Source organism: Pollachius pollachius (assembly GCF_949987615.1).
Source record: "Pollachius pollachius genome assembly, chromosome: 3".
Classification (NCBI taxonomy): Eukaryota; Metazoa; Chordata; class Actinopteri; order Gadiformes; family Gadidae; genus Pollachius; species Pollachius pollachius.
The window spans coordinates 21226257-21248503 of record NC_136936.1 but is presented as its reverse complement, the minus strand read 5'-3'; the positions used below and the strand labels follow the sequence as shown (position 1 = coordinate 21248503).

The window sequence follows — 22247 nt, the reverse complement described above, 5'->3', positions numbered from 1 at the left end:
CACGTTACTCTTAAGAGTAACACTGACACCAGACTGAATTTTGAATGAAGACGTTTGGTTATTGAGACGCTATTCCCCGTTTGCATCACCTTGGAGCTGGACGCAGGCGCACTTCCTCTTCCGTGGCGCGCCGTTAGAGCGCATGTGTTTCATTTCTCTGACTCTGCCTCCCCCTCACAATACTGATTTGTTAGTGGTGCTGGCTCCAGAAAACAATGCAGTGACAGTTATAAATATTAAAGGACAGTCCAAAATGGTGATTATTTTATTAGGGTCAGATAATTGCTGCACAACGAGGAGACATAACGTGCTACATAACGGGGAAAAAAAAAGGCTTTAACAGTTAATAAACAAAGAGAAAATCACAGCCGAGTCAATAATGTGAGTGAAAATATCCCCGTTAAACGTCCATCGTTTTTCTTTTTGGGTTCCCCCATAAGGCCTAAGGCCGTTTAAATAGGGGGATTTTAACATATTGTATTGTTGTTATAATGGGACATAAACATTATTACATGTTTGTTTTTTTGGCACTGCTTGGACCAAATAAGATAATTTTGGTTGAAATAATACTGAATTAAGGCCTATAGGAAATTATGATTATAGAATTAAATGTTGTATGAAATTAAGATTGAATGTATTTATTTTAAGTACGATTGTATAATTACAATTAAAAAGTTGATCACAGAAGTAGAAAAATACATATTCTCCAGATAGTATTACCTGTTGAGAAAAAATATCTCCCTTAGAGATATACAAAAGTTAAAACAATTAAGAAGATTGTATTAATAAACAAGGAGTGAAGACTAAATCTGATTTTTCTTTTCTCTAGCTCAGTAGTAGCCTAAAACAAAAAGGGGAAAAATGAGAAATCACTCAAAAAAGCAACTAGAGTATTAGGCCTTAACATGGTCCCATGAATAAACTAATTTAATTCCTCAAATAACTTCAGTCTACATGTACATTTCTAACTCTCTCACTCTCTTTTGTATGCTCTCCTGTTCTCTCTGTTTCTTCAGTGCAACAGTATGTGGTTAAAATCCTTTTTTTGGCTTGCTTCAGAAAATGTAAACTCTTTCTTATCTGTATTTGGTTCTCTCCACGCCTTATTTATATAAATAGGTAAGTATACCATCAAATTTGGCATAATCTGATGTGGACGGTTCCAGAGATGCAGGGCGACTTTAGGAAAAGTACAGAACAGCACAGCATTCACATTGCCCCCAGGAACGAAAGAAACGTGAAAACATAAGGAAAGGTCACTATAGTGGGTGTGGAATATGCTTTCTTGTTTACAGTAGAGCCGGTCTGCTTTCGTAACACATTGGTGTTTTCCTTTTGAAGTCCAGAGTTGTGAGGTAAAACCTGCCATGCGTTGTTCCAGAAGGACTCCTGTATGTTATTGGCCACGAAAAAAAACATGGATAGCCTATCGCCCAGAGATGGACTGTGCTGCGGATCAGGGTTCTTTATGTTGTGCTGTAAATAGCAGCAACAGTGCAGTATTATTTAAGTGGTCCAGCTGAAGAAACTGATTCTGCTGGGCCGGGTCAGCGCTGGGGGACAGCTGCAGTGAGACAGACCAGAGCCAGGAGGTCTAGGGGTTTCCTTAGAGAGACCAGAGCCGAGTCGGAACCTACCGCTCCGACTTGACCTTGTAGCGGAGGACGAGGTAGGTGGCCAGTCGGAAGACGAGGAAGAAAATCCCCAAGGCGACGAAGTCCATGTAGAGTTTGGCATCCTCCACATCCAACAGTTGGAGAACCTCTTCGGGCCGCTGGAACTTGCACACGGGCACCGGGCACTCCAGCTCGGTGCGATTCAGCCCGTATATGGACAGGATCACCCCTTCAAAGCCATACCTGTGGACACCAGAGAGGGACACATCTAGAGTAAACAAACACTAATATCACGGTTTAGACACAATCCTTCCCTCATCGGAGTATGGCTGTGAGTTAAAATGAAGTTGGTCATTGAAGGCCCAGTTAAAGGGCAAGTCAACCGGTCGAAACCGCAAGTGACAATCTCAGTATTCTTCTTCACTAAAATATAGTGGTATAATGGGGAAATTCTCCAAAAATATGAGGATATCACCCTTTAAAGAGGTCATGGCGGCGTCTACCCCTTGATGCTACATTAATATCCTTCAAATCCTACCACACTACACACCTGACGTAGGAGATGTAGGAGCTCCACTGAAGGTAGGTAGGAATGGTGTCGAAGTTGACAAAAAACCCAGAGAAGAGCAGCACAGGGATCGCTGTGACGGGGCCCACAAAGGTGGCCACCTTTGGACGAAAATGTGTGGGGGGACAAAAGCTTGGTTTACATCTTAACAAATGTCACCATAAGGCAATCATGAGGTCTTTTTCTTTCCCTACCTGAAGGGAGGTGGAGGCGGCGCCGACCAGAAGACCAAGAGACTGGGCCACCAGGGCAGTGCAGGTAGAGAGGGCTAAGAAGAGGAGGTATCTGCTAGCCTCGGGTGGCTGTTCTGTCATCCAATACACTATGCTGCAGTACATGATGGGACAGATCACCTGTAAAAAAAACGCCCACAGCATTTGTCATTTGTCTTTGTGCATTCCAAGTGATTTGTGTGAAATGCTCTCAATCGTCAGAAGAGACCCCTGTCAGAAACGTTCAGATCAAACTCAACTCTATTTTCCCCTAATTGACGGGACGTTGTATATTAAGAGTCATTGCAATGTATAGTATAGATTTAGGTGTTGTATAACTCTTCAGTTGATTTTACTTAAAACAAAGTATTTTAGGGCCCTCGTTTTTGGCACTAAGTTTCACTGGTTTTATGAATTGAAGGACTTTAATGTGCTTGACAGTGAACTGGTGGGAAAGGCTTATCAGATCGGGTACTGGGAACTCACCTGGAATGGAATGTCAGCCATAGTCTTGGCTAGGTAGTAGGCCTTCAGGCTGTACCAGTAGTTCAGATGTTCCCGGAGGAACACAGACATCTCCAAGGGAACTGAGCATAAAGATATGACAATCATAAAAAATAAAGGATAGGACTTAAATAAGAAGTAAAAGAGTCATACTGCTATGACAACCAGACACTTTAATGCCGATAGCTACGTTAAAAGGGACATATTATGAAAACAACACTTTTCCTGGGATTTGGAGTGTTGTTTTGGGTTTCTGTGCTCCCACACGCATACAAACTTCTACAAAAGTCTGTACATGATTTTTTGAGTGAGATATGCATTTCTGAAAGTATCCCGCCTACAGTTACCAAACGAGCGAGTCAGTTTTGGCACCCCTTCCTACGTAGGAAGGGGGCACAGTTGAATATTACCTCCCACTTCCCCACTCCCTTCCAATCAGAGCATAGCTAAGATTTTGCGGACCAGCGGACGAGCAGCTCCGGCAGGGGGAACTCTGCGGCAGCTCAGCTCCGGGAGTACAATCCCTTTCTCTGCTGGCAGCACCGCTGGAGCTGCCGGGATGCCGGCGATGCTTCGGTGGCAGTCCGGAGAAGTACAATGAATTGTACTCCTGGAGCTGAGCTGCCAGACTCCAGACTTTTCAGCACCCGGAGGACACCTGCCGGAGCAGCCAGAAAGCTTCGGCATCAGTTAAGCTCCCGGAGTACACCGCTGGAGCTGCCGGACTGCGGCCGAAGCTTCGGCAGCGGCCGGACGGCTTTGACGGTGGCCGGACTGCCGCTGAAGCTTCGGCGGCAGTCCAGCTGCAGTCCGGCGGCAGTCCAGCAGCTCCTACGCGGGGAGCTCGGCGGCAGTTCGGCATCTCAGCTCCCGGAGTACAATCCCTTTCTCCTCCATGTCGCAGTTCATGGACTTCAGAGGGTCAAGGCCAAAGTTCCTTTTCCCCCAATTCTTCTCAACCATGGCCGAGATATCCCCCTCTACGAGTCTTTACTTGTTGTGAAAGTGCTAGAGACGTCAGACGCAGTATTTATGATTCTTAATATCATCCGAGACGAACATAGCTTTTGGCCGTGATATAAGATATAATATTATATAAATACCCATATATAATATTATCATTATTATATTATATTATATAGATATAGAGCTCCAGGAGTCCACAAACGGCAACAATCCCTTCTCCTCCATGCTGTGGTTCAGTCTGACAGCTCATTGGTCAATGGGCAGCAGCTCATTTGCATTAAAGCTACAGACACCAGAAACAGCACATCTGAAGGGACTGGAACAGAGGGGAATAGCGGTAGGTACGATTTTTTTTTCCTAAAAGCTATTTCCAGCAAACAGCCTCAAAAACATGTTTTCTGGAACTCAAATACTATGTTTACTTGTTGGGAAAACTCCATAATATGTCTCCTTTAATATTTGTTGCTGCTTGCCAGAAAAACACTTTTGATAAAGTGTATGATTTTGATTTAGAAAACAATGTAGAAAACGACGCAGAAAACATATTTACAAATTAATAACAAGCTAGATTGAGGGTTCTTTCTCCTCTTACAGGTTAACACAGTGGGCATGAGCGCTCCAAACATGATGAACAGCATGGAGAAGAAGAGGAATCCAGTGTTGTTGAAGACCTTGCTGGCATCGTTGCCAATGTTCAGGTAGAGCAGGCCTATCAGCACCCCTATGGCGACGTGGGACGTCAGTCTGAGATGGGTCAGGACCTGCCAAAGGAGAAATTATCTCATCCTTCACCCTGACTGAGTGAACTGGCCAGACCAGTTCAGTTGTTCTCCCTTGCCATTGTACTCCAGTGTACCCAGCCCAGCTCCACAAAGATAACACTAAATATCCACACTTCTACTTGCCTTTGTAATCCAATTTTACTAACAGGCAAACCACATCAAGCAGAGGATAGACAGGTATTCTCAACATTTCTAAACTTTAAATTGAAATTGATCAGTAATGAAACCCCAACAGATGGATTGATTGTGTGTAATAATGCTGACCTGATCGCGGCATATAGTTATGAAAGTCCTCTTGAACAGGATGCAGAACTGTGTCAGGGTGCTAGTGGCAAACGTATGGCTTTCAATATGCCCCGAGTCCTGGATAGAAGGATTCATCAGTCCATTAAATCAATAACCTCTCTTTTTCTCAAAACAAATCCAATGTATTTATAGAGCACATTCAAAACAACGAGTGTTGACCAAAATGCAGATGCACAAATTCCTGGGGATAACAGCGTTCCTGGGGATAACAGCGTTCCTGGTGATAGCAGCAAACAAATGACTCAGAACATATCTGAGGAGGCTCATGCATACACAACATGCTAACACAGGCACAAACAGAAAGATCCATCCAGTTTGAAAGGCTTGTGAAAGGAAATGTGTTTTAAGACGAGATTATTGTATATGAATTGTAGGGGCTGCCTTGATCGAGTAAAGAGGAGACTGTGCTCCAGCCTGGAAGCTGTCACTGAGAATCCCCCTTACTCTTCAAAATAAACCACTGAATAAACATGCTACATGGTGCGCAAATTTAGCCAGGTCAGCCACTCCAACGCGGTACAAACCTTGGCGCACTTTGTCGTGCAGACGGACGGACACCTCCTTTCACACTGGTTCCTCTTCTCCTCAGCACACATGCCATCCCTCACAGCCTCAAACAGCACAGGGTTCAGATCTCCGTACTCCCCCGACGCCACTTCAATAACTGGCACACGCACATAACACCAGAGGAGTGACGAGAGGTGAAACAGAATACGAATGAGAAGCTCAGTGTGCAAGGGATATTCTTCTGGCATTATTTGTTAATAAGGAAAGTACTTTGGACAGAAAAGCCATGAAATCAGTGTTATCAATTATTTTGTACATTTTGCAGCAAAAATAGATCTAGTTGCATCATAATATTGTCATGAGCATTTTAATAAATCCTTTTTAGTTTATGATATCTCCCTTATTTAAAGACCAATGAACCTCTTTAATTGAATTGCTTGGACTGGTTTCATCATGATGCAGCTCCTTCAGCAGTATAATCCACATTCAGTCTACCTACTGAAGTCTGCAGGGTTGTGGTAGGTGGGGCAGCGCAGGCCCACGTTCTTGAGATAAGGGATGAGGTAAGAGACGGTTCCTTTGTAGATACACTGACCCTGGCTCAGGATGTACAGCTGCAGGGAGATAAGACCGGTCACATGAGAAGATGATAAAGACCCCCATCTCATCTCCTTCAAGAAGTAAGTTGCCCTTCACAGAAGAGTCAATCCAAATAGCTGACGTTTGGGATGGAGGGAGTGGGGCGGGAGGGCACCTTGTCAAACATCTCGAAGAGCTTGGCACTGGGCTGGTGGATGGTGCAGATGATAGTCCTCCCGCCAAGAGCCAGGGAGTGCATCAAAGAGACCACCTGGTAGCATGAGGAGCTGTCCAAGCCACTGTTAGGGCCGGGGGGGGGGGGGGGGAGATGGAGAGAGATAGACAGCCAGGGCGAGAGAGAGAGAGGAAGAGAGAGAAAGAGTGATTGAAAGGGCGAGAGAGAGAGAGAAAATATAAGGTATGTTTTTTATTTGTATTAGTGTTAGGTCTCCTTGTCCGACTCTGTTTAATCTATTTGAATCATTTCAACTTTATTTCACCAAGATCCTTGATCTCTTCCCCAAAGAACTACCTGACCTGAGGCTTGGAAAATACATCAGAGATAATATTAATATTTCCAATGCTGTTAAACCATGAATGAATGTTTTGGGCTCAGGGCTCAGACCCCCGTACCTGGTGGGCTCATCAAAGAACATGACGGGGGGGTTGTTGACCAGCTCCTGGGCAATGGCGAGCCGCTTGCACTGGCCCCCAGACAGACAGCTGGTGCGCGTGTGGGCACACTCGTGGAGCCCCAGGGCCGTCAGGATCTCGTTCACCTGGACCCAACCAACACGCTACATTACCCACAACCCACAGAGAGCCTCTCCCAACCCTTTCTGTGTTTAAAACTCAATCCTGTATGTGTACCACTGAGCTGGTACGCTTAGACATGAGATCCACAGGCGTATTTGCTAAATATTGAGGAGAGATTGTGGAATGATCGTATATGTATTTACGGATTAACATATGCACACGGGTTGTCAATATATTAAGAGTACATCTTAAAATGCACATTGTAAGTCATCATGTTTACGCAAATAATATTAAGTCAAATCTGACACCATAGGCATGTGACCCAGAGGAAGAACAACATCGTTTGTTCAACAAAGAGGAAGAGGAACTCACAGGGCTTGAATATGGGATGTAGTGTGTAACTGTGTGTGCTCGGAAGGTGTCGATGTGTTCCTCTGACACTCTCAGCAAGAACAAAGGAAAAAGGAAAATCAGAGAGAGCTGGTTCAGATCGTAGCAGTATTACATTCAACTCACAAGTTCTTTCTTCACTTCCATGGATTCATTCAGCTTCAAATTGGCAGAAACCTGTGGTGATAAAACCACAAAAACTTAGTGTGCACGCGCACACATATACGCACACACAAACATCCACACATAAACTTACATTTACATGTTGGGTGGTTTAAGCAGCTCCCCGTTTTGCACACTAGTTGACAGTGCCTCCTAAATCATGAGCCCATTCCGGTCTGTGGTATGGCTTACCACTACCTTCACTTTTCAGTACTTGTTCATGTTGTACGACAAGAAAGATAAATGATGGCCTTGTTTAATTTCTATTTTTTTTTTTTAAATAATAGGACCAATCATTGCTCAGGGGAGGGAGTTTCAGTTCATGATGCACAAGGATGGCCCAGTCTGCCAAATTAAGATGATTATAATAATGGTGCCACCCAAAGAATGTGTATCAATCTTGGAACAATCAGAATGTTCCGCATCAGGTAGAGAATGAATAACAACGTTCAGTGATTAACTGAGATCTGCACGGACAGCTTTTCTCACATTGGAATAGTATTCGCTTTACTTCCAACCTGTTTTGGTAAGAGCATAGAGAGCAAGAGCAAGAGTTTTCTTCCGACAAATGTATTTATTGTAAGTCACTTCGGATAAAAGTGTCGGCTAAATGCCTAAAATGTAAATGTAGAATGTAAAAGAGTGTCAGTTTGGTAGGCTGGAGACTTTTTTAACAATGTAAGGCCATGGTCATATTTGGAAATCAGTTCCTTCCCAGCTAAAGGGAAGGAACTGTGTATTGCAATATTCATTGCAATACACAAATGTGAATATCTGGATAGTATCGCGAGGATACCACTGTCCTTGAGATACATGCAATTAAAAAGGACTGAGTCTCTCACATGGGAAAATTAAACGAATGATAGGCGATTAATGTGTTTTATCACAACATCAGAGAGCAATTTCCCAGGTAACCCTGCAGGAGAAGCAGAGGCAGCTGTGGTGGCCCCCCACTCTGACCTCACCATCATGGCCTCCTGCACGGTGAGGTGTGGCAGTAGCATGTCGTCTTGCATGATGTAGCACGACATCTTGCGGAAGGTCCTCAGGTCCCGGGGCTTCCCGTTGACCAGGATCTGACCCTTCATCCCCGTCTCCCTGCACGCAAACACACACACAGACAAACACATGTACATCAACACAAACCCCTCACACACACACCAAAGTACATCAACACAAACCCTCAAACACATGTGCATCAACATAAACACACATTCACACCCATTTGCATCAACACAAACACACACATGCATCAACACCAACACACATGCATCAACACAAATACAGATATACATGCATGTGCACGCACATACACATATAGACACACATGCATACATCAGCACAAATCCATATTCATGAAGAGAAAAACATATGCATCAACATTTATAAATATATTTATATATATACATACTGCATTTATATATATATATATATATGTAACAATATATACATTACTACTCCACTGTGGCTAAACTGAAGGAAGATATTCTGTATTTAACCTCAAACCATTATAGTCGTCGTAGACATGTGCTGTATTGACAGCTGCTGCGGTAGTCAACGCCTCTGCCAAATCAGACAGACCAAGACTGGACTGTAAATAAAGACAAGTCAATGGTAGTACTGTACATAAAAAAGCGATATGAAGTTAACATTTCTCATTGGATTTCAATGAGTCGTTGTTATATATTGATATTTTATACTTCAATACTCCCTGTATACTAGTGGTTGTTTACAGGTAAGTCTTTGCCTCTTCAATATGGCGGCGAAGTTGACTCACAATCCAAAGGCCGATGCAGTGTCTATGTATATATGTCTAGGATGGTCATGTTGGTGGATAAGCAGAACGCAGGAGCCTTATGATGTTTCCTTTCACCTGTATCCAGCCAGGATGTTCATCAGGGTGGATTTACCGGCCCCAGAGGGCCCCATGATTCCTATCAGTTCCCGGCTGCAGAACCTCCCAGACAGGCACTTTAGTAAGGCTTTGAAACCTGGGGAAGAGGACAACACCGACACAACAAAACGTTATGTTATTAACTCCCACAAGTAATTTTACTAAGGTCGGAGCATTATTTAGGCTTTTGATTTTCCAGCCTTTACACGCCTTTTCAGCTATGACTCAGCCATTCCAGCAGGCCATTTTAGAAAAGCGAATGACAAGTAAAATGTATTTCCTGGTCCAATAGGAACTTCTTACAGTCCCTAGTGGATCCTATGCCCATTGTACTTAACGCAACCTCAACTTTCCAATTCTCAACCCAAACCGTGATAAAGCACATGTTATATAATAACACGATGATCTGAAAATGAACACCATATTGGCAGGCAAGGCAGACTCAGTATGATTGTCACATAATTAGTATGCAACAATGTTCTACAAAACCTTCCCCAACTACTAAGTATCACCCCATTTTCATACAGTAAGTTGGAGGGAGCTTGACATTGCCTGTTGTAATATAATACTCCATGTGCAACACATGCATATTAATGAGGGCGGGGTGGGAACAGATGTACACAGCAGCATCTGGGTGTCTAGAGCCTAACACTGAAGACACACAAACACACATACACACCTCTGAGCCCAAATTACAGAGCAACTGGATTGTACATACCTCAGACCTGAGACACATACATGTGTGTGTATGTGTGTGTCTATACTTAACACTTCCACCCTCCTCTCACAATGTGGAGGACTGTACATGTGTAGGTTGTAGCCATGACTAGATGGTGTAGAGGAAGAAGGGGTTGTGACAGTGCATCCTTCAGATAGTAGTGACTCATCATTTATGGTGCACCACCATTCAAAAAACTCGATAGTCAGACCGCATTAGAGCAGAATATCAATGAAATGAAATCAATGATTAAGCAATTTGATTTTGGTAAAAATGTATAAACATTGAAGTAAAGTAAGCTAATTTTCGATTCAAACAATCTTTAACCCATGGCACAAATCAAACATATTGATCAGTTATAAAAAGTACCCCCATCGACCTGAGAACAGTATTTAGATTGACTCTAGCACTCAGGCTCACTCCCTCTCTCTATCTCACTCTGTATCTATCTCACTCTCTCTATCACTCAAGTCAGCTACAATATTGATATTTGGACTGATTCATCAGTTACTGGAAACAACAGAGTGAACACACACACACACACACACACACACACACACACATACACACACACACACACCTACACGTTCAACCAACACACAAACCCAAACCCACGCGCAAACACACACACACTCTTTATTTACATTATCCATTTTCTAATCATCTTCATTTTGCTCTGCAATAAAAGAGAGCAAAAACAACTATATTCTGTATCAGCTGACATGACTGGAGAATTATGAATGACTCATGAGTTATGGTGGAACCCTGCTGAAGTGAGCTCAACCTAGTCAGCAGCAGGTGCATTATGCATGGTAGTGAGAAAATAACTAGTACGTGTCTGCACATGTTTAGCCAACCACCGTTGATGGTGTCATCACTGAGCTGGGTGGAGGGTGAACAGCCCTGTTCATATCTGACAATGCTGTGGAGAAGATCCCTTCCTTTTCTATCCCTGGTGGGATATGTAATAATAAACCTGGACCTGGCGTCTCCTCCGCTGCATCACCACCCCACATACAGTGGGGCAAAAAAGTATTTAGTCAGCCACCAATTGTGCAAGTTCTCCCACTTAAAAAGATGAGAGAGGCCTGTAATTTTCATCATAGGTATACCTCAGCTATGAGAGACAAAATTAAAAAAAAAAAATCTAGAAAATCACATGATTTTTAAAGAATTTATTTGCAAATTATGGTGGAAAATAAGTATTTGGTCAATAACAAAAGGTCATCTCAATACTTTGTTACATGCCCTTTGTTAGCAATGACAGAGGTCAAACGTTTTCTGTAAGTCTTCACAAGGTTTTCACACACTGCTGCTGGTGTTTTGGCCCATTCCTCCATTCAGATCTCCTCTAGAGCAGTGATGTTTTTGGGCCTTCGCTGGGCAACACAGACTTTCAACTCCCTCCAAAGATTTTCTATGGGGTTGAGATCTGGAGACTTGCTAGGCCACTCCAGGACCTTGAAATGCTTCTTACGAAGCCACTCCTTCGTTGCCCGGGCGGTGTGTTTGGGGTCATTGTCATGCTGAAAGACCCAGCCACGTTTCATCTTCAGTGCCCTTGCTGATGGAAGGAGGTTTTCACTCAAAATCTCACGATACATGGCCCCATTCATTCTTTCCGTCACACGGATCAGACGTCCTGGTCCCTTGGCAGAAAAACAGCCCCAAAGCATGATGTTTCCACCCCCATGCTTCACTGTAGGTATAGTGTTATTTGGATGCAACTCAGCATTCTTTCTCCTCCAAACACGACGAGTTGAGTTTTTACCAAAAAGTTATATTTTGGTTTCATCTGACCATATGACATTCTCCCAATCCTGTTCTGGATCATCCAAATGCTCTCTAGCAAACTTCAAACGGGCCCGGACATGCACTGGCTTTAGCAGGGGGACACGTCTGGCACTGCAGGATTTGAGTCCCTGGCGGTGTTGTGTGTTAGTGATGGTAGCCTTTGTTACTTTGGTCCCAGCTTTCTGGAGGTCATTCACTAGGTCCCCCCGTGTGGTTCTGGGATTTTTGTTCACCGTTCTTGTGGTCATTTTGACCCCACAGGGTGAGATCTTGCATGGAGCCCCAGATCGAGGGAGATTATCAGTGGTCTTGTATGTATTCCATTTCCTAATAATTGCTCCCACAGTTGATTTCTTCACACCAAGCTGCTTACCTATTGCAGATTCAGACTTCCCAGCCTGGTGCAGGTCTACAATTGTGTTTCTGGTGTCCTTTGACAGCTCTTTGGTCTTGGCCATAGTGGAGTTTGGAGTGTGACTGTTTGAGGTTGTGGACAGGTGTCTTTTATACTGATAAGGAGTTCAAACAGGTGCCATTAATACAGGTAAACAGCCTCTTAAAGAAGAAGAAGTTACAGGTCTGTGACAGCCAGAAATCTTGCTGGTTTGTAGGTGACCAAATACTTATTTTCCACCATAATTTGCAAATAAATTCTTAAAAAATCAGACAAGGTGATTTTCTGGATTTTTTTTTTTCATTTTGTCTCTCATAGCTGAGGTATACCTATGATGAAAATTACAGGCCTCTCTCGTCTTTTTAAGTGGGAGAACTTGCACAATTGGTGGCTGACTAAATACTTTTTTGCCCCACTGTATAACAATTTGCAATAACAGGACAGCCCATTTGGTTTGATTCTCACGTATTGCCTGATTTTAGAGAGTGTGTGTGTGTGTGTGTGTGTGTGTGTGTGTGTGTGTGTGTGTGTGTGTGTGTGTTGTGTGTGTGTGTGCATATGTGCGTGTGTGTATGTTTGTGATTACCCAGTCAACAACACGTTACCTCCTCTGTCTCTTTCTCCCCTGCCTCTGACACATGAAGCAAACCCTCTCATGTTGAGTTCTGTCAACATAAAACAGGCTCATTGAAAGACATGCCTTTCATTGGCTGGAGCGACTGATCACACATCACTAATATTGGCAGTTTATGAGAGAGAAAACCGGAACAACGCTACAATGTATTTCCCTTGCTAGGCCTAATATAGACCGCAGTAAAAGCAAAAGACCTTGGGCCCTATTTTAACGGTCTGAAACGCAAGTGAGAAACGCCAAAGGCAAGTAGCTTTGTGGGCGGTTCTATGGCGATGTTGCTATTTTACCGGGGGATAAATGTCTCTTGCGCCCGGCACAAATCTAAAAAGGGTTGGTCTGAGTGCCATCTCCCATCCCCTTTAAAGATGAATTGAACTGAAATAATCAACATCGATATTGTGTTGAATCAATATATTGCTTTTTTTAGCAACAAAAGAAAATGCGTCTTTTAGTATTAGAGCACCGATGACGTCACTGGCATGGTAGGACTAGGTCGTTGCTGCAGACACGCGAACGTCTTCTACACTCCATGGCGGAAAATAGTGATTTTAATATGGCTGGTTACGCGTTTGAGCCTGTGAGGGACATGCCTGTAGTGTCCAACTGCCACCCGGTGGAGAGGGATCAATTTCAGGCTCCAGCTCCACCTTCAGATCGTGTGGGTGCTGCCGGAGCATGGACACTGCCATTGAATCAGTCTGCTGCCGAGAGGTACCAGTGAACCTTGACCATCTAATGGTGGGATTAGGTTGTATAACCATGCATAGGGCATTTCGGATGCTGTGCGGCGAGAGAGAGGTTTTGGAAGTGGCCATGCTCTCTCTAGGGACGTCCGAGCGGAGATACTGGAGCGCCCCATAAATAGCAACCAAGTAACAAGGCGAAAACGATCTTTCCCCCTCCGTTTTCCTTTGATGCGTTTCAGGAATATCTCCGTAAAGACAGACTCATTGCGGAAACGCAACGAGCTGTACAAACGCTGTAGTACCTACATATTCAAGGCGCTGGTTCTCCACAAAAAAAAGTGGAGCGCATCAAGCCTGCGCGCATCCAGCCTGCGCGCTGTATAAAAACATTCATCTCGAGGAGGAGATAGTAGTTGTTTAACCATTTAGATTGAGTAGAAATACTTTTTAATGTACAGTTAGTAATTAAATTACACAGGGGCTGTATTTAAAGCTACAAAAATAATACAAAAGAACACCTGTAACTTTCAACGCATCTCTAACGTCACTTCAGGCATCCACACGAATCCTAACACGAAACCGCATAGGTCCGGTTCTATTTGAAACCACCCTGGGACCATGGACCTATTAAAGAACATGGTTTATTATCTGCCTAATAACATGGTTATTAAAGACACACAAAAAAAATCGGCTCCGGATGGACAGGACCTGAAACACATGTTAGATGCACTTTGGGAGACACACCCGCGGATGAGCATAGATGTGAGGCGAGGCGGAGTCACATTTACTTTAGGTGGATGTTGGAGGTTTACTTTCTCTTGGATGTTGATGGATATTGCACAGATGGATATTGCACATCTTACATCTTACTATGAAACTACTTCTTTGAGTTTAACTCCCTCTGAATCAGCAATCGGCTAGTCGGCGAACATCAGGGTGAGTAGAAAGGGACATTTGTTGAACTTCTGTTTACAGACCCGCCGTGGTTTAATTAGTAGCTTGGAAACATAGATCTGTGATATTGTCAGAGAAATAGTTTATACACCTTATGGTCGGAGTGCTAGCTTGTGGAGATTGACATGAGAGGGGCTATCGGAGGGTTAGTCAGTTTTAAAGCTGCCAGCCATGTATTAAGGGTTGGTTTCCTATTCAAAGGTAGCCTGTGGAAATGTATGATTACCCCAGCTGCCTTGGCCCTATATAATTCATTACTGCAGCCAGGGGCAATGCAATAAGATGATCCTCCTGTAGACCTTGTTGTTTGCTTTTCCATAGCCCTTTCAGCGAGCCTCAGAGCCTGACTCATTACCTGCTATGGCTGCTAGCGCCACAGAGTAGGAGTAGGTTACCATGCCAGTGACGTGGCTGATTGTTGAAATCCAACATGGCGGCGCCCTGTAACACTTTCACCGTACAATTTAATCCCTTTTAGCAAGCTCAGCCATTTTTTGTTATTGTACCAATGAGAAGGCAGACAATACATCTGTTATATCAACTAAACTTCAAATTTCAGTTCATCAGTTCATCTTTAAGAGCCATGAGCGCATTTGAATCTGATGAGTTGATATTTTGACAGCGCATTTGCAGTCTCCGATGAGACAGATGCACATGAATTTCAAACTTCAAATGGCTCAGTTTGTGGCCAAATAATATGGCCTAATTCACACATGGAATAGCGTTTTCTTCCACAACTTCAGAAATACTGAGTCGTCAAATAAATTTCGGCAAAGAAAACTTAACACACATATGATATGCGGTAACTGTGGTTCTATTTAATGATATACGCAATACATTATAAACATTGTTTCTTACCAGTATTGTATGCATTATCGTTATCGACTTGTGTTCCTAACATGCATGTGTCCCCACTTTAATAGACATTGCCATGGACTGTATTATGCGTTACGTGTTTAGTTTGCGTGTGTTTAAACAGATGGACGCACACACGCGCGCCCGCATTCATTAATTATTTTACACATACATACACGCGCGCCCGCATTCATTCATTCTTCTTAACACTTACTTGCGGTAAAACAATGTTTTCTCACGATCAAATACTCATCAATCCTAAAAGTATTGGGCTTGTACACGATGTCTGTGTCAAGAAAATATGTGTTTGCTGTACGGTGTTTGCAGATGCATTGATTTAAAAGTACAACGTATTACCGCTGTATCAGCTGTTCTTTCCCAAATAATTTACCCAGAATGTGTGGCTAGGTAGATGAGAGAAGCAAAGTGTATGCGCGAGGTGCACAAGCAACATTATGCATGCGCCCTTAAAATAGATCTGAAAAACGCGCCACTGACTTTAAACCAGGTATTTCCTGGTTTGTGGCGGAATTGTTTTCTGAAACTGCAAAATAGCACCAGGGAACGTTTGCGCCAGGACACGCCTCCTCCTTTCGCCGAACCGCCCCTTGGGGCGCAAGATCATTCCCTAATTTACCGACGCGTGGCGGTGGAGGGAAAAGAACGCTCTGCGCCAGTTGCAAACTAGCAACGACACATGCCTCGGTGTAGAAAGTCAATTGCGCTGGATGCAAGATAGGGCCCCTTGTATGAATCAGGTGTCAAGTTTTCTGAGTGTGAATCAACCTAATAACCTAATAATGTCGCACTCCTAGTGTCTTTCCAAAACCTTGACGCGTGTGTATGCGTGTGTGTACGAGAGCATGTGTGTGTGTGTGTGTGTGTGTGTGTTTAAGAGAGCGTGTGTGTGTGTGTCTGTGTGTGTGTGTGTGTGTGTGTGTTCTAGGTGTGTGTGTGTGTGTGTGCGCGTGTGTGTGTGTGTGCGTGTGTGTGTGTGTTCCTCCTCACCTCTCTTTCTCCAGCAGGGCCCCTCCTGGATGATGTAGGAGAGGTCGGTGAACTCCAGGTCGACGGCTGTTCTCTTGGGCAGGTGGGAGAAGCGCTGAGCCTCGGTGATGTTGTTCTCCACCTTCTTCAGGTTGGTCAGCAGGGACGGGTCCGGCTGCTGACCCTGGGCCGGGGCCGGGGCCGGGGTCGGGGCCTGGGCCTGGGCCTGGGCCTGGAGAGGAGCCTGCAGCGGCGGGACCAGGAGGGGCTGAACGGCACCGTTGCAGATGACCATATCCTCTACGGAGACCCCCTCACACTCGGGTTCCAACATTTTGTCCGCCATCACCAACCTTGTGTTTTAGGAGAAGGTTGGCAGTGTGTGTGTGTGTGTGTGTGTGTGTGGGGGGGGGGGGGGGGGGGGGCGAAGTGGTTTTGGAGATGAATGGAGATCAGGGGATGGAGAGAAAGGGGAAATAAGCAGAGGGTATTATGTTACATTTTGTCTTAAACACAATGAGGGGAGTGGGAGTTTGGCATTGAACTGGACGAGGAGAGGAGGGGCAAGCGAGAGGAGGTGAGAAAGAAAGGTTTAGAGGTGAGAAAGAAACCTTAACACTGAAATCGAACACGTAGGGAACCCAACAACCATCGTGAAACTCAACATCCCTAGTGAAACACAGGTTGCTGCAATTATTTTTGCACAGCCGCTCTAAGCATGTACATAGACCCCTTAAGCTCCCAGAGCTTCAGGAGAAGGAAAATGCACAGTGCTGCAATGGACGCCTGCACAGTGCTGCCAATGCAGAGGATAGGTCTGTATCTCATGGTGTGTGTGTGTGTGTGTGTGTGTGTGTGTGTGTGTTTGCGTGCGTGCGTGTGTGGTAAAGCAGTAATGGAGCAGGTAGACAGAGAGGCAGCAGCTATACAAAATCAATAATAATATCTGAAATCTAAAGCTATTTCTAAGTAGACGTATTTTTTTCCAAATAAAACATATGTTTGGACTATATGTTAATATTAAATATTAATATTAAAATAATGATGAACAATAATTATTTTAAATAAGAATACACTTTGTAAAATATAATGATATAATATAAATATATCATACAACTGATTCCAACAAGAGCTGCAAGTACCTATAGCATGTCAGGCAGAATACCAAATGTTCCTACTAGGTACCAGCTGTTCTGGTGCAAATGGCTTCGGTGCAAATTGCCATGGACCTGAGAGCAAGGACCTGAAATGGTACAACCATGGCTGTCGTAACAATGTCAGACGAAATTCTTTTCCATTGAGAAGTGTCCATGTTAGGACACTAAGCACCAAAAATATGTAACCTTTCCATCTCTTTCTGTGTTAGTGTGTGTGCGTGTGCACGTGTATGCGTGTGTGTGTGTGTGTGTGTGTTTGCGCGTGTATGTGTGTGTGTGTGTGTGTGTGGGAGGGCAGGGGGGGAGGGTCTGTCTCTCTTTCATAGTGATCATACCAAGATGTGTCTAATGAACCATCACCAAGCAAAGTGATGGTTCCCAAGTCTTAGGTGGTACAGTAATTTGTTTCGATGAATCCCTCATGGGGTCTTTAATCCCCCCCTATGGGGATTAAAACCCACTCTCTGGCCTTGATCTACCCTGAGGGTGATTGAGGCTGCAAGCTTTTTTGCAGACTCAGATACATGAGTAACAGTGAGCACTATATCCAAGCTAATAGCTACAATGCTAATGTCTGGGAAAGGAGTGCTCCACTGTCTGACCCTGCCAACATGACTGCTCAGAAACACATGGATACTCTGGCTGAAGTAAAGGTACAGAACAGGACATACAGTTTAATGTTAAAAAAAAAAGATAATGGGGAAAAAAGGTTAGGAATTTCATGTCATTGTTGCCCAGCCACATGTGTCTCGAAACTTCAACTATATGTCATTTATGACCATTGTTTTTTTGTATGAGCCGGAAAATGAGAGAGATTAACTGATGATTAGAATGAACTCTCTGTTCACCAGTAATTTGTATGAGCTTGAAAAAAGAGAGAGATGAACTGATGATGAGAATGAACTCCATGCCCTACTATCGCTCCAGTTCAGATGATCTGCTATGGCAAGACGTTGATGGCATCTGATTCTGAGACTCTGATGGCGCAATTACAGTAGGATTAAAATTAGCCGAATTAGCCTTATCAAGAGGAATTTATTTTGAATTAACAAATGGTTATAAAACATCCTCAGAAACGCAAACTAAACTGTCCAACCTGAAATTATGATCATCTGCAGACTCTGGGTTAAATATTTCCAATAAGATACAATGCCAATAAAACTATATACACATTTCATGGAATGGAAATGCCATTTATCTATGATGTAATACTTTTATGCCTTTGTGCCTCTATTTAACTGTTTCATTTTTTTTTCATAATACGTTTACACTCTACAAATAATTTTTGGTGCCCAGCAAACAATCAACATAATCCAACATTAACTCTAGCCTACGTTCTGCAAGGGTTGTTTGATCACCACCGACTCAGACACTTACAGAAACCTCGAGCACACAATGTTTTGAATAAACTCTGAAAGAACTCTTAGTGCCCACATACGCGTCCGCAGCACTATTTCTACACAGTGTGGTCTTAGAACGACCCACTACTACTTGTGACAGTCGATATTCAACAGATAAGAACAATGGTACAATGCAGCATTGTTGTGACTCTGTGACACTGACGGGAAATTGCCACTGCTAATAAAGAGCATCACTCATATTACAGGATCTGGACCTAAGAGAAAAATGTTTTCGATATTACAATCTACGATTTTTTCATCAATGAGTCTGTCTTTTGTAGAGCACACGTTAACGAATAGACTTACAATACATCACATATTAAAATGAACACAAATTTATGGTTGTAATATTGCTCAGCAGTGGATCAGTTAAATGGAGATTTTGGTAGTGATGGAAAAAAAGTGGTGTTTCTGAGTACCGATGTAGATTACCCTCTTGCAACACCTTCATGCACAAATCCTTGCTGTCAGCATATGAAAGTTATATCGCAAAAACACACACAACACGTTTACCTTTTCACTGCTGATAGCTAACACGATCCAGACTACTTTACAGAACCAGCACACACTGATCAGTACAGTTTATTATTTCCACCTTATCTCCTTTGAGGCCATCTAGCATGACCTATATGTCCAAAAATAAGAAATGTGCTCTTTATTATCTGATATTTTGGTATGGCTACTGGATGAGGACATAGTGATCAATATGATCTGAGCGTGATAGCCAAGTTTAGCCGTATACCAGCTCATTATCGAGACTCATTGTACGGATATGTGCATTCCAAGTTCTCATCCCTGATACATTCATACCTATTGTTTACATTCAAAAACTCCCCTGAGCCTTTCGGTATCTATCCCTGGCAGATAACCCCTTGATGTTACCTTTTTCAGCAGACATCTTATTCTTTTCTGACTCAACGGGATAGCTCTCTTGTCAAAAAGCGTAAGGCTGAGACGTACTCTAAGTTCCAACTGGCTGGTTCCAATAGCGGTGAGCCAAGAGGGACAGGACCTGGCTCTATGTTAGGTACGCCCTGTGAGGATTTGACATATGAAGACCGACATAGGCCCTGGACCCCCCAATAGGACTTGGCCCTCATCAGAACTTCTTCCCTGGCCTTCTGCCGAAACTTTGAGAACCATGTCTCTTTGCTGATGAAAATCAGCAAAGAGAGATGTACTTAAACTGTACATGCACTGTTTATGTACACTGTATTAGAAATATCTTCCTTGCTCTTTATTAAGATATTTTGAACCACGTTCATAATGGCTAATATTATGTAACTGTAGGAATACAAAAGGCGTAGCTGCTCTCAAGCACAACTTGTGCCTGTTATTTAGTAGAACATAGTGTCTGAGCATTACATAAATGGGGGAAAACTGTTGTATTTCATATCATATACACGTACAAATAAAGATAATTCCACTTAGTAAATAGGGTCAAATATATATATATATTTTTTGTTCTAATTTTACTCTATTTTTTTATTGTAGCATATGCCATTCATGTTCTTATTCTTACATAATGCCCAGGCTCTGTGCTGTGGGGGTTTTCTAATAAGATCAAACCAAGAGAAGTAGGCTAACAGTCTCCCATGACTTTGGGTATTAAGAATAACTTATTCATAGTGAGTCTAGGCTTCATCAGAAAATAATGTAGTTTGACCTACAGAAACACCAATTTATAACACAGAGCTAATGTTTCTGATAGGTGCTTGCCTAGCAGGTCCAGGGAGATCATTATGCTGAAAAGTGATGTTCAAACCCACAGCAATTCATGAAACTCATGTTGCTGCAACAGAGCCAAAATAAAATATTTCACCAGGTGTAAGTGTAGCAATATGTATATGTATGTGTGTGTGTGTGTGTGTGTGTGTGTATATATATATATATATATATATATATATATATATATATATATATATATACATAATAATATACATTATTATTATGTATATGCCTAATAATAAAGGTATATACATAATAATAATTATAATTATAATAATAATAATATATATAGGCCTATATAAGATGATCATTCAAGATTATACTTCCCATGTTGATCATCTCCCATTCATGTTCACTACCTATCACCGATCTGCCGCTGCCACTAAAAGGGCCCGATTTGTTGACGAACTAAAGAACAACCAATACCAGCCCTCTAGTCCAACAATTCGGATCTAGGAGGCTATCGGCAAAACACCAGATACAGTAGCCTACATAACAACATCATTTGACAAAATTCAACCAGATCGAACTTTTTTCTCCCCAAAATGTGCAAACGGTGTCCAGCGTCTCGAAATAAGTTGGTCTCACCTTTAGTGCCGATATCCTGGATGTTGTCCTCCTTTGCATGAAGCGCAGATTCCGTTTCCCCTCCTCCGTGCCGACGGTAGCCTACTGGGTCCGGTCCGCTGCACAGCATCTGTGATGCCGCTGCGCAGCACAGCAGCAGCAGCAGCGATAGGGCGTTCCTCCGCCGGCAAAAGTGACGGCGTAGTTAGAGGGATAGCTGGGGGATGCAGAGAGAGAGAGAGAGAGAGAGAGAGAGAGAGAGAGAGAGAGAGAGAGAGAGAGAGAGAGAGAAGCTGGGGGGTCCGACGAGGTGGCAGCTAGTGACGTTAACACAGAGCCAACAACTATCAGCTTATTAGAGTCACATGAGAAAAAAAAGTACCACCACCGAGGTTTTTCGAGGCAATGGACCAAGCTGATAATCTTATCTTGACGTAACAGGCACGCCAGATGAAAGTGGAGTAGGAGTAGTAGACAGGAGATAAAACTACATATGCAAGCATATTTGTATACAGCAATGGTCAATGTGTCGTATGCTTTAAGGCAGACCGGATACGTGAAGCGCCTGGAGGTAGGCCTACTGGGAGAAACAATGGCATTCCTCCAAACACTCAAATAGTGGTAGTGATGGCAGCGAGCCACGACTTGCTGAAGGGGGTCCTGCATATCTCTAAGAATGAACGACTCTCCTGGAGAGGTAAACGAGACAAGCTGGGGCTTGACGCCAAGCTACATGATGTACCAACTAGCCCCTCCCCCCAAACCCCCACCCCCTGCAAACAAACACACACCCACACACACACACACACACACACACACATGCACACACACACACACAAACACACACACACCCCTCACCAAACACACATGTTTTTTGTCATCATGCTTCCTAAAACTGGCGATGACAGCTTCCCATGAAGCTAAGCACTGTTTTCCAGAGAACACCTGTGTATTAACTTACTGTCTGTTTATGTTTGCATAAACTATTCGTCATTTTGACGAAATGCTGTTGTTTTATTACTGTTTAAAATATATCTGTTGTCCCTGTGCTGTTTTAATTACAATCATGACTAATAATAATAATAAATAATAACAATAATACACTTTATTTGTATGGCACATTTTAAAACC

At 43.2% G+C, this 22247-nt stretch overlaps 1 protein-coding gene across 2 annotated transcripts; it reads right to left on the bottom strand.

Annotated features, from left to right (window-relative positions):
* Positions 1–268: 268 nt before the first annotated feature.
* Positions 269–21289, bottom strand: LOC307073345 (ATP-binding cassette sub-family G member 4-like). Of its 2 annotated transcripts, XM_079733118.1 has the most exons (16): positions 21138–21289; positions 16286–16617; positions 12754–12813; positions 9222–9339; positions 8314–8446; positions 7313–7363; positions 6674–6819; positions 6216–6339; positions 5961–6075; positions 5479–5618; positions 4913–5011; positions 4459–4627; positions 2883–2983; positions 2379–2537; positions 2167–2285; positions 269–1859 (listed from the first exon to the last, which is right to left on the bottom strand). In XM_079733118.1, exons 2-16 carry the CDS (start codon positions 16608–16610, stop codon positions 1634–1636), a joined length of 2085 nt encoding a protein of 694 aa, XP_079589244.1. In that variant the 5' UTR covers positions 16611–16617; positions 21138–21289; the 3' UTR covers positions 269–1633. The 2 variants fall into 2 exon arrangements, with proteins under 2 accessions (XP_079589244.1, XP_079589245.1); XM_079733119.1 differs by lacking the exon at positions 12754–12813.
* Positions 21290–22247: the final 958 nt, after the last annotated feature.